The sequence below is a fragment of the Polypterus senegalus genome, chromosome 10, assembly GCF_016835505.1.
Source record: "Polypterus senegalus isolate Bchr_013 chromosome 10, ASM1683550v1, whole genome shotgun sequence".
In the NCBI taxonomy this organism is placed as follows: Eukaryota; Metazoa; Chordata; class Cladistia; order Polypteriformes; family Polypteridae; genus Polypterus; species Polypterus senegalus.
In genome coordinates this window covers 78,450,396-78,463,985 of record NC_053163.1, presented here as the reverse complement: position 1 = coordinate 78,463,985, position 13,590 = coordinate 78,450,396, and the positions used below count along the sequence as shown (strand labels likewise).

Below are 13,590 nucleotides of genomic sequence, written 5' to 3'. Positions count from 1 at the left end.
GTCCGTGGCTGATTCTCCTAGGTTTTGGTTCATTTTCTTGCCCTGTTCTGAGAAGGACAGCTTCACTCTGCAGATTGTAGCTTGCCGGCTGCTTTACAGCCAAAGGGATCTTTGAGACTAATGGAATTTTACATACCTGATGTGGAAGCTGTTAGTGCCTCCAGCCAGTGCAGCAATGTTAAAAAGCCTGCCATAAGCGTACTCCAGTCATCCCAGAAATAAATTGTGCAATTCAACAAACATCAGAACCACCCCCACCTCCTGCCAAAAGCACATGTAATAATGCCTTTGGATTTGTGTTCTAAATCTCTTTTGTGGTCAATATTAAAACATAATCAATTAATTAATTAATGGTGGTGGCTTTTCCATGGATGCAGGAATAAAGCCCAAGTGTACAAGCCCTTGGGCCTGACAAGACTTCAGGTTCCCCCCTCTCCCAAACCCCTGGCCATTTCACTTGAACATGCTGCCTGCAAATGCTCTTTAATAGTCATATATTTTTTATTTAGATTCTCAGCTTTAATCCTGCAAAACAGGGTGGCACTGAACTTCTGGGAATGTCTGGAGGTTTTGGAATAGTCTGGATGCCGATGACACAAAATCACAGATTATTTACATTTTTCAAGATTATGTACATGTTGCACATTTACATTTAGTCTGACCTGCAATGGACTGGTGCACTGTTCAAGAATTATTCCTGCATTGCACCATATGCTGCTGAGATAGGCTTCAGCATCCCCACAACCCTGGTCAGGATCAAGCCGGTTTAGAAGATGGATGGATAGATGTTTAACACCATATTATGTATAAACACCAGAAGCATTCTCACAGTCTGAGGCACTGTCAATCAATATGTTGTATTTATGACATATTTCTGACATGAACATTTATGATGCTTCATAGGTTCTGCTAATTTTGTGCTCTCCACAAACACACCATGACCAGAAAGTTCAAAAGACATTGGGACGTGGAGCATGCAAAAGAGGAGGGGTTAATTGAGAATCCTATTAATTCAGCTGGTACAATTATAAAGCCATGTATGCTTCAGGGGCCCTGAACAACTCCTAGAACGGCAATAAAACCTGAAAATGACCTTTAGGGTCCAAACATCCTTACCACTACCCCTGAGTTCAGCTTCTGAGATTCGGTTGGTTTCACTTTCAAGAGATTCCTTTGACCTTTGGGCCTGATAGGCCTGTTCAGGAATTCATGCACGCTTGCGTGTATTTGCATCAAATCTTTATGATGTTCTTTAGATTAACTTCTGCCCAATAAAAATGCATTGGCAACTTGCTTACTTCATATCTATGAAACCTGATTTATAACCTTTCAATTTGTTTTTTGACTATATGTTATTATTATATATACAGTAGGTGTGTCTAGTTCATCTGTTCTTTGCTTGGGAATGCAGCATTTACATGTGTAATGTAAACTTCTGGAATTGGCTTTCATTTGTCTTTTTATTAACGTCAACTATTTGCCATACCAGTACCAGGCACAACTCATTCCAGGCTACATGTGTCTTTAGAAAATGTTGAACCCCTCCAGATGTTCCACACTATGTGATTCTTCCAGGACCAGCACTATAATTTTTGCTACCCTAGGCTAAGCTGTAAAAGTTCCTATATATCTTTATATGACATTTTGCCACCATAAGCGATCATCTAGCTTGCCAATATGGTACAGCCCATCCTGGACGTATCTTGGTGAGGAGATGCTACACTTAGTACTGCACTGTATGGAACTATTTTCATTCAGTTCCTGAAGTACCTGTTCCATCACAGACTTGTGAAGACTGAACTATCACATCTAATTAGAATTATGCAAAAGACAATAATAAATCCTGGATGGGATGCCCGGCAATTATACGGCACATTCATGAACACACTCATTCAGACTGGGACAGTTTAAAGTTGCAAGTTATCCTAACATTCACTTCTTTGACATACGACTGCAAATTGGCATGTTCAGAGAAAATATTTATTTCCCATACATTAAGCTATCAACATATAAGAAATTCATTTTCAGTGTCATATTGCCCTAGAGGTTGTGACTTTTCAGAAAAAAAAAATTCAGTCAAATTGCTTGTGTGGAGTGAATACATTTTCCTCTGGTATTCCAGTTTTTCCCTCGTATATCCCCAAAGATGTGCAGATTAGGTTACGTAACTAGTGATTCCATAATGGCTCACAGATACATACATGAATAAGCCCTGCAAATGATTAGGTGTAGTATCCTGTCTTGCACTCAGTGCTGCCATTGTATGCTACAACCCTAAACTGATTCAAGCTGGTTTGAGAATTGATCCTATTTTAATTTTTGTTCTGTTTAGCTGCCTTCATTTATTTCTGTGATGAAGGACACGCTTAGTTTATATGCTCCTTTCAGCATTGCAGACTCAAACGTGTGTACAGTATATAAGATACACATACTGTAAATTAAACAAGGCATAAAAATAAAACTACTACACAACAAGCAAATGATAAATGTGTATTTTAGGTGCACACTTTAAGGGATGTTGCCGTTTTGAGTGCACTGATAACCTGCAAGGGTATTCTGTATCCAGCACACCTGCACACAACTTGTAACTCTGTCCAGCACAAAAAATGTCTTTAAAAAAGGATGGGCATTTGTTCACTGTTTTTCATTCTATATGGTATAAGACTATCGTGACAAAGCAAAAAAATGCAACTAGGTCTTTGTTGTCAACAAGTGTAAAAGAAGGCCACAGCCTTGCTTAATAGTACAGTCCAGTGGTATCTGATGGTATCACCTATCAGATGTTTAGACTTCAGGATATTAGATAGCCAACAAAATCACTCTTTTTTGCCTCCTCAACATCCCTGACTAATATAGGATTTCTAATCCGAAAACAAAGGTCTGTTTATTGAGAATTACCAGAATTGCAGATAAGGGACAATCTTAGCTGACCCGCATATTTAGGTCACACACACATAAACCCAACCCTGCATCCAATAAAAATAAAGAATGGCTTTCTGCTTTACAAAACTGACATTGTTCTCTTTGTTCAAAAAATAAAAAAAAATTAAAAAAAATAAAACAGGAATGCTAAAACACTTAAATAATAAAAGGATTAAGATCTTATATTTTACAGCAGATGGTCAATCTATTTATCGACAAGTTTAAAATGTCGAAACTGAGTCACTCACATTCTCCTGAAATGGTCTGCAAATTCTGCAAATCATCTATAAATTTTAAATAGGACCAAATGTAACAACTGATTTTTCTTCTACTTATTAATAAGGGAGTAATAAAGTCAGCAGTGGACAAATTGAAATTGTCTTTGTTTCTGTAGCAAATGAAATAAATACAATAATATAATACTATCATACGTCAATAACCATAACTTGGTCTTTTGAATCTTCCTTATTGAACTCAAGAAGCCTCCAGTTTAATGTATTACTGTGAAAAGGAAGACTGTGTCTATTGATTGTATTTCTCTGGTCACTGAAATTTCAGTCTATATGGCAAAGGTCAGCTGACCTCTTTGAACATAACTGGGCCCTGGAAAAAATCTGCTTTAAAAGTATGCAACTCCTGTAGTAGATGTCCCTTGATAAAACTAAAACACAAGTTTTCTTTTAATATTCTCCCGAGATTATTCAGCTTGCAAAGCTGTGTCATCTGTGCATTCACCGTCATGTCAACAGCACTCCCTCTTCCCAAAATGTATACTTTTTAGTTTACTTCACCCTGCTTTTTCCTTTCATTTCAGCTTTATGAGCACTGTTAAATCTCAAACAAAAAATGGCTACAGCAAACATGAATCAAATCCTTCAAATACTTGGTGACTACAAGCATATCTAAAGACAATCATACATGGACTTTGCAAAACTAAACTGTTCTTTTGGAAAATTATCATATCATGTTTCTAAGAAAATAGTTACAGTATGCGTGATTGCTTGCTATTTCTTCATCAATGCTAAAATAGTAACTGCAAAAATCTATGAATCTATCTATTAATTATTTTGTGCTTTACAAATGATGTCTAGCCCTTTTTCCAAATTCTCATGTCTCATCACTGATAGGTAAAAGAGCTATTTATTATTACATAATAGATGTTTCTGGTGTGAATTGATTTTACTTCTGTTGGATTCCTTTCCATTCTAAAATAAAGGCTGATTTTTATTACCCAGCTGTGAGAAAGCACTGACTAAAGAGGCCTTGAAGGGTGTGGTTCAACACCACTGCTCCACCCAAAGCGACAGCTGTGCAGGTAGTACATAGGGGTGCTCACCTCTGGCAGTGGCATGCCGTTGATGATGAGATCGGGCTGCTGAGGGCCCTGGCCGGTGAAGGTGTGGTGAAAGCCATGGTTGGGGGCTGCGTTGCGCGAATTCTGGTTCTCCACGTTGAGGAAGGTGCTTTCAGTGCGCCGGCAGCCTAGAGGAAGGCTCTGCTGGTGGTAGTCGAAGTAGTTGAGTGAAGAGGTGAGCGACGAGCAACTCACCACATTCATCTTGTCTGTCTCCTCCACGTCCCGAGGCACCAGCCGGATGTCATTCTTGCTGATCTTCTTTTTCTTGTTAGATTTCTTCTGGTTCCCGTATGAATACTCCGCCACCCTGTGCAAACAAAGGAAAAAGGGCAAGAGGGAATCAAATTGAAAGTTTTCTTCTTCTCCACTTGTAAATAAAAAGCAGAGTGGTTAGATTAGTTACGCATTTAGTAAAGTCTCAACTCTGATTTGAATCCTGTTAAATTACTGGCTAGGGAGTGCTAAGTAGGCCATTGAACCTTATTTTAAACTGATATAGAAGTCATATTGAAGATGCTAAAATTTGTCTTGTGAAGCCCTTTAAAAATGAATAACAACATATCATGATTACCACTGCGCATGCTGTCTTATTATATAGCATCTGTATATGGAATTTGTCAAAGCATGAAGTAACTGACATTGCACATTAACACCAACTGCAGGCAGCTGTTGGACTGACATATAGGAATATATACCATATGTATTTTCATCAACATGAAGTTGTTCATGTTCTGGAAATGCTATTCACCAATTTATTAATAAGATGACTTACTGTAGAAAAGAAATTAATCCAAAGCCCATCATAGGTTTTAATTTGTTGTTATCTAAGTAATTAAGCAAAAGAAATAAAATGTAAAAAGCATATAATATAGTTGAGGAAATCAAAATATTACTTTCTTAATATTACAGAATGGAGCTTTATACGAGTAACACAAGTAATACGAGTATCACTTTTTAATGCACCGACAGCCAGATTATGATATGATTATATTTTCAAATTCCACCCTTTTCTTCCCTACCATTGAGAATATACAGTATACAATGTGACTGTGTGTTCATTTTACTATATAGCTGTAATATATTTGTTTGCTCTCTAAATAAGCAATGTTAACTGTTGAACCCAACTCATATAATGTATAAGCAACAAATTACTTATTATGTTTTCACACAATTCAAAAATGGTCATCATCATCAAAACATTATTTGATGTAGTGTGAATCCATAATCCAACTAAACACCTGGTTATTAAATCAACATCTTTTAAGTACCTGGGATGAAAGGTGGCCTGACTATGTGTATATCTTATCTGTGGCATTGACTATTAGATGATAAACTTGAAAAGCACATTTTCCTGAATATTAAGTTTTGACTTCCTACTCTTTATTCTATAACCTGCCATTGCTATACAACTAGTTTTATTTAAACTGACCTTTCCATAATGGAGTACAGCATGTAAAGCCTAATTTAGTTATTGATTCAAACTGTCTGCTACTAACTATGAAGAACATTGTTCAGCAGAGATGATCCATATGTACTTATGTAACACAGGGAAGGCTTTTTGTCTAGATTTATATCATAATAAATTTAAGATACTTCTTAAAAAATGTTTACAGTGTACTCATATAGACTGTGTACTGATTTTATATATAGCACGTGCGGCATATACAGGTATATGGTACTTACATAGCAGTATAAATAAATTATATTACTTATTATTGGAAGAATGTGCACATTCATAGTATTTTGCTTCTAATTACAAGCTTTAATAATTCTTTGTTCTTTCTACCAGATGTCTCCAAAGACTATTGGAAAAATAGCAGCAGTGTTATCCAGACATTAAGTTATAAACATTCTGTTTTAGCTACAAAGATGCAGAACAAACGTCATGTGACCCGAAGCAAATGGCTAGTGAGAGACTGTGGTACGGAATGTGCCTAATCATTATAAATCTTAATGATAATTGGAATATAAATAATTTAACAGATAGTTGCTGCACAAGACAGACAGGACAGCAGACTGACTCCATGGAAAGGAAGCTGGCAAAGAAGAGCACAGAAGGGTCTCACCACACAGCAAACCACAAAGGAACTGAAGAGCTAGTTTATTCACCCTTTAGTTTTTGAGTATGTCCTTTCACCACAAGAACTCATAATAGAACCCAGCAACCACAATCACATTGTTTCACAATTATCTGTCCGTGAAAAGCCCAAGGCAGATTTTAATGAAGAAGCATCTGACAGCCAGATACATGATCTCACAAAGGTAGCCAAAAATGACAGAGAATGTGTCAGGTAATGCACGCAATTACAACACCTGCTTCCAGGTGTTTAGGTTTCCCTTTACAATATTTAGCTTGAGGCCAGGAAATACTTCATGTTATTAATCAGTTTATACCGTATTTGTTTCCTCATTCCTGCACATTTATTTCAGAATTTACATTAAGAAGGGAACACGTTTTTAAATTGTTCATTTCATATTGTGTAGTCATCCTCTACATGCAATACATAATACTGATGCCACAGGTGCCACATATCTTGTAAACAAAACTGAACTACTGTCAATTGCATAACACTTGGAATTCACATTAGAAAAAATACATCTGTTAGATGAATTCCTATATTTCCCACTGCTTTTTGGATTCTTTCAAATACGGCTAACTATAACAGCAAACTAACAAATAACATTCTGTAAATGGTAAGTTAATTCTGAATTTGAAATTGAGTCATGTTCAATTGAAATAATCCACCATATTTTTCATTATAATTTTTTGTACTGGTTATGTAAAATGTGCAATTACTTTTAGAAATGTATTCTGTTAATGCGTTTTAGATGCCATTAGAATATTTTTTAAGGTAGTCAAAAGAAGGTTTGCTATTTAGATATTGAAGTGAAAAAGGGCGCGTTGACGATAACAATAAGGTAGGAACTAGGCATGTGCTTCTGTAGAAAGACACATATAAAGCCTCATACTGATCACTTGAACTTTATGAGAATAAATAATATTAAAATAATATAAAATGAACATGTTTGTGTATGTTTTAAAGATTTAAGGTGTATATTATAAAAACCTCTGATTTATTAACAGATAGATAGATAGATAGATAGATAGATAGATAGATAGATAGATAGATAGATAGATAGATAGATAGATAGATAGATAGATAGATAATTTATTTGTGAAATAAATAAATGCTGAAATTCCAAGTGCAGGAGTCTTTAGTCATTTAATCAAACTAATTTTCAATTAAATGTATTCTTAAAAAGTGTTCTCTTTAGAAAATAGGTGATGAGCAAATGTCCATATTAATAAAAAAAACATAAAGCAAGTAATCTGTCATAATATGCTTTTTACTGACATCAACACAGTCATTTCACACATAACTACTTCATTTACTGTAGCACAGTTTTACTGCTGCTGCCTCAATACCCCAGTGCTGTGGATTCTAATCCCACCTCAAGTGGATTTTTAACGTTCTACCCGTGTCTACGTGGACTGTTCTTTTTTCCCCTCCTACGGGGAAAACTGGCTAATACGCGACTCTAAAGTGGTGCCTTGTGCGTGAATATGGCAAAGTGCATGAGTGTGGCGCCACGCCTAGGCTGCAGCAGGAGACGGCTCCAACCCCGGCAACCTTAAACAAAATGAAGAAAGCAGGGTAATAAAGCAATAATTATGTTATTCGCAAAAATAAGAACATGCTATGTCCTTTTCACAGTTTTGGTAGCACAGTGTACTCAAGGCAGGTAATACATTACTAGAGTAAATCGGCGGTATTCTTTTCTATATGCAACACTTACACGTTACTTTCATTCTGAGGGAGGGCTGCTATATTTGACAACATGTTGCTAATTTAATTCCATGAAGTGCATTTTTGTTCAGCGTTTTCCTTTGAAGCTGCAAAGGTTGAGCAAACCGTGAAATTTCAGTCGTACTACCCAAAGCATATAATAACAGAGCACAGGTATTCATTACGGTCACTCGTCGGGTAAAGGGTTTCGGTGACACTTTCTGCTTTGCGCGTCTAGCCAAGCGAGTCACGTAAACTGCTCACTAGCATACTGCATGTATAATTTGCTGTGTTGGACTGTGCTTTTCAGTAATTATCAGTGAAATTCCCTGTCTAATCAGAATAAACATGACCATCCAGTTGAAACCAAGATTGTGTATCTAATTCCATCAATACACAGTGGCAATACTTTGTGCGTTATTATTTGCTCGTATATTTACAATTCGCTGCCTCCTCTACCATGTAAACTTGATTGATTTCTGTTCTGATTGTAAGTTTATTCATGGGCTACGGTCAAATAAAAAAGACGTGCAGCCTCATTGTTTGAAGGATGTATTTCTTTTTACATCCACAAAAATGGCAGTAATGTACATAAAATATATTAAGGGAGTGGAGTAAATCACGTGATATAAGCAGAATAAACAAACACGTCTTACAAAAATTGGCATATTCTGATCAGGCTTGTTTTGGTTATTATTCATTAAATAATAATAATAATAATAATATATTGTTACTATTATGTTACTATCATTTAATAAAGATATGTATAAAATGGAATGGACATCAGCTATAATGATATATGGAGAATATCTATATAGACACAGAGTCATCGGTTAAATTTTTTCCTTCTACATCCAAAAAAGGTTAGGTGAACGGCTAATTTCTAATTGTCCCGTTATGTACACGTCTGATGAGGTACATGTGCGCGCCCCGTGATGGAGCTGCCGCTCCGTCCAGCAGTGATTCCGCCTTCCAACCAAGGCACCGGTTCCTAAATACAGGGTATTTGGTGAGCATTTTTAACAAATACGTTCATTTGCAGGACATTTTCAGTCACTGGAAAGAAAAAGTTGTTGTATGCTTCTGGTTCTATCCGGTTGTTTGGTTTTGAATTAATAAAACGGTCAAATAACGCACAATACATTAGTTCAGTGATTGCTCTTCTGGTGCATTATGGCATTTTAAGTGTGTGCAGAGTTGCTTTCTAAATGTGGAGTAAGATTTCCACTTATGCAGTCAAATAAGCTGCAACCAGTCAGTCATGCAAATGAACAATTTATGCCCAGTAAACCGTATAATGTTACACTTTACCATATTAACTAAAATACATAGAACACATATATAAAAATGGCCTTTATCTGACGATTTTCAGTGTAACTGTTCGGCGTGTGATAATCAAGCTCTACATGTGCTCTACATGCGTTTGCTGGGTATCTGGCAGAATTCTACTACTACAAATACTACAGCTACACGAAGTGGAATAGTGATGCATAACGTCATATAAAAATAAGTAGCCCCCTCCCCCCCAACACACACGCACACCTTCCCAAGGCAGTCAAGGGGGCGCACAGTTATATTTTTGCACATTTCGGAAGTGTTTTTTCTTTTGCAAAAACTTAAGCACTTGCTGGTTTACATGTGCCCAGTGGATGCTAAAGCTTTGAAAAACACTCGTGGAAATGCAAACGTGAAAGCTTTCTTACCTGCAGTTATATGTCCTTATCTCCTTGTTGTCTCTTTTACACTTGACCGCCACAAAAATCATGGTGACAAACAAGATAGCAGCAATCGAGCCAAGTGCGATGATAAAGATTAGGGAAAGATTGACCGTGCCTATAGACTCCTGAGGATCCACCGCTGGGGAGAGATAGATCTGAATCAGCGCCGATGCTGACAGGGAGGTCTTGCCGTGGTCATGAGCCACCACAATCAATTCATATATGGTCTTAGCGTTCTCCCCGAAGGTCCTCGTGGTTCGCACCTCTCCGTTGACTTGATCAATTTCAAAAAAAGCTCTGTCCCCTTCAACAATAGAATACGACAGCCTTCCATTTTCCCCCTCGTCATAATCATCAGCTTTCACCGTTGTGACCAAAGAGCCTATACCTGCATTTCTGGGAATTGAGACCTCAGCTGTGCCATTCACCAGAGTTGGAGCTGTCAGGACAGGTGTGTTGTCATTCATGTCTAGAACTATGACCCGCACAGTAGCATTGCCGTCCAGGGATGGGTTGCCCCCATCTTTCGCTGAAACTTTGAATTCAAAGGATCTGGTCTGTTCATGGTTAAATGATCTTAACGCATAAATGTCACCAGAGTCGCGATTAATTGACACATATGTAAAAACTGGCATGTCCCTAACTTGAGACGGCACAATCTCATAAAAGACTGTACCATTTAAACCTAGATCTGGGTCCGTTGCTGTCACTGACAGCAGGTGAGCCCCTGGAGTGTTGTTCTCTTTTACAAAAATCTGATAGTAGGGCTTTTCAAAAAACGGATGGTTATCATTTTCATCTGTAACCTTAACAGTAAATGATTTAGTGGCCTGCAGGGAAGGGTTGCCGCTGTCTTTGGCAAGGATGGTCAAGTTGAAAGTGTCCTGTTGTTCTCTGTCTAGCTTCCCGTCCACTAAAATGGTGGAAAAGCTTTCATATTCCTGTAACCTAAAGGGGACGTTTCCTAGGAGTCTGCACTGCACCCTCCCATTTGCCCCAGAGTCTCGATCGGAGACCCTAACAAGCGCGATCACGTAGCCAAGGGGCGCGTTTTCGCTTACTTCCACCATCCCGCTGTTCACTGACAATAAATTGATGACGGGAACGTTGTCGTTTGCGTCCATCACGTTCACGGTCACTTTGCAGTGAGCAGGGATGGAGTTGGGTCCTAAATCTTTGGCCTGCACGTCGATCTCATAAATATGCATGTCCTCGTAGTCTAAAACTCCACTGACCATGATTACCCCAGTGCGCGGGTCAATCTTGAAGACTTCCCTAGTTTTCTCTGACACATAACTATTAAACGAATACAACACTTCTCCATTAGTGCCTTCGTCCGGATCTGTTGCATTTAGATCAATTACTAAAGTGTTTAACGGGGAGTTCTCCATCACGTTTACCGTGTAGACCGGCTCGTCAAAAACTGGATTGTTATCATTAGAGTCGATCACTTTAATATTAAGTTCCACTGTTCCGAAATTGGGGGGCTCACCACCATCCAGGGCGGTGATCACGTAACTGTAATGAGACTGTGTTTCTCTGTCTAAGGGCTTCTCCACCACTAGCTCTGCGATCCGCGTTCCATCACCCCTGCTTTTAATTTCCAGTCCAAACAAATCATTTGGCGTGATTTCGTAGGTTTGTACCCCGAAAATGCCCGAATCAGGATCGTTGGCTCCTTCCAAGGGGATCCTTGTCCCCGGCGTTGCGGTTTCTGATATTTCCAGATCTATATGGTCAGTAGGGAAACTGGGTGCGTTATCATTCATATCTTTAATTTCAACTTTAATCACGCACACTTCCATGGAGACGGACATCACTTCCAAAGTGATAATACATTTCGGGTTCTGCCTGCAAAACATATCCCTGTCAATCTTCTGTTTGGTAACCAGCTGACCAGCGGAATTGATGTCCACCAAGTGCGGAGCCGAGTTGGAGATGACCCGGAGGGCTGGCTGCCTGAGATCAACCACAAACCCTGCATCTTTCGCATCCTTTGCAACATGTGCTATCGGCGTCCCTGCTCTCTGCTCCTCGTCCACGGAATATTTCAGGTTGATAACAGCTTCTACCAGAGTCCAACACAGCAGAAAAAGCGGTAGAATTTGTAATAAATCCATTACATCTGCCTGGCACAATACTTGTTGATTGTGATATTGCCTGTTATTTTGAATAACAGTAACGCTGGGAATTCATGGCTGATTATCGGAGCTTCTGTTTAAATCAAGGTGCAAACACCCATATTGCACTTGCATTAAAAGTTATTGACAATCAAGTTGCGGATAAATATGGCATCAATTTTACAAGGAAAAATGCAGTTCTGCTTAATATAATTAACAAGCCACTTCTCGGTCTCAGTTAATGTGCCAGGGTTTCATTTTTATATGACTGTCAGTTAATTTTCATATTATTATCCGTCCAGCATCATGACATTATGGGAGCATATGAAAAGGGGAACTGATAAAAATTAATACGAAGACAAATTGCTTAATCATACAACCGTTTGATTTTTTCCCCTCCAAATTTAACTTTTAACCGTAAAAGGCGGTGGGTGTTTAAATGAAATCATGTTTATAAACTGTTAGAGTAGACTTTCTAATGAAAAACTATTTAAACGATAACACAAAAATTATGCCTAGTTTTAGGTTTAAAGCAAGCATATTGAACCCGGCAAGGGAAAAACCTGAATTTGAAAATGATTTCCTCTACTAGGAGTCTTAATGTACGATTCTGCTAATTCGGTCCATGTGAAGCAAATGCTGCTTATAAATATTTACACATATATTTGTATATGCGTTTGTTCATAAGCATACATGTTTAGGAAAAGACTGAATATATTTTTGTTGGTTGCTAAGATTAGCGAAGTCCATTGTGCATATTTGTCTGTGATAAGTGTGACGATTTATAATTGTGCTGTTGCTGAGCAGGTGCACAACGAGAAAGCTTTCTGATTCAGATCCACATCTACACGAAAATTCTATATCCAGTCGTGCAAATTCAACCTGAGATCTTCACAGCATGCAAAAGACGCTGTTCAAGCACGCCTTTATGCTCCAGCCTAGTCCAGTTCAGTCTAGTGCTGAATTATCCAGTATTACCCGTTTCATAGAATTATGCTCCTTCGGCTAGGATTTGCAGTTGCTGTCTTTGATATAGAAAAGAGGATCCTCCTTTGCGTTAAATGCAGTTTGTGCGATATCCTGTCCTGGTCCAGTTAAAAATGAACAAAATCAAGAGGCTGTAAAACGATGAGAAGAGTGAATCTCGCTTAAAAAAATAAAAGAGGATAAAACAAAACCAAAATCCAAGTAGCCACAATGAAATTCCAGTTCGAAAATGGGGGAGCAAAAGAGACAGTATGTTTTTCAGTTGTGCATCTGACTCCAGCCTGCTCTCAGCTTGCATCTCCAGTGCAAACTGCCGGCTGCACAGCCCAGCGCCTGTCGCTCAGTCTCAAGACCCGCACCCGCCTCAGCCAATCAGAGGCCACACCCGAGGGATTGATTGGCTGGTGGGCGGAGTCGAGTGCAGCTGCAGCTGAAACTCGGCAAACTTCCCTGCACTGTTTTTTTTTCTGCTGCTTCAAAAGGCTGTGTGAAAAGATTGCATTATAATGGCCATTCTTGAAGATTTGTTCGCCAGAGGATTTGCCCCACAACCACTCCGCCCTTATTTTTTGCATTCATTCATTCATTGCGTATGACTGGCTTACTTTGTTGCTGCTTTTGCATTTACACGCTTCAAGTAGAATTTTAAAATTTTATACTTTTTAGGACGAAGACCAAAGTGCCGTATGACTTATGTG

General features: G+C 38.4%; 1 protein-coding gene across 2 annotated transcripts in view; it reads right to left on the bottom strand.

Moving 5' to 3' along the window:
- pcdh19 (protocadherin 19) overlaps positions 1-13,196 on the bottom strand; it is a 123,389-nt gene extending 110,193 nt beyond the window's left edge. The window contains exons 1-2 of one of the 2 annotated variants that reach the window (XM_039766001.1): positions 9,771-13,196; positions 4,259-4,586 (exon numbers count right to left, since the gene is read on the bottom strand). In XM_039766001.1, coding sequence (XP_039621935.1) covers positions 4,259-4,586; positions 9,771-11,905 — 2,463 coding nt within the window. In that variant the 5' untranslated portion in view covers positions 11,906-13,196. The remainder of the gene's footprint in view (positions 1-4,258; positions 4,587-9,770) is intronic. The other variant, XM_039766002.1, reaches the window with a different exon arrangement.
- Between the last annotated feature and the right edge of the window lie 394 nt (positions 13,197-13,590).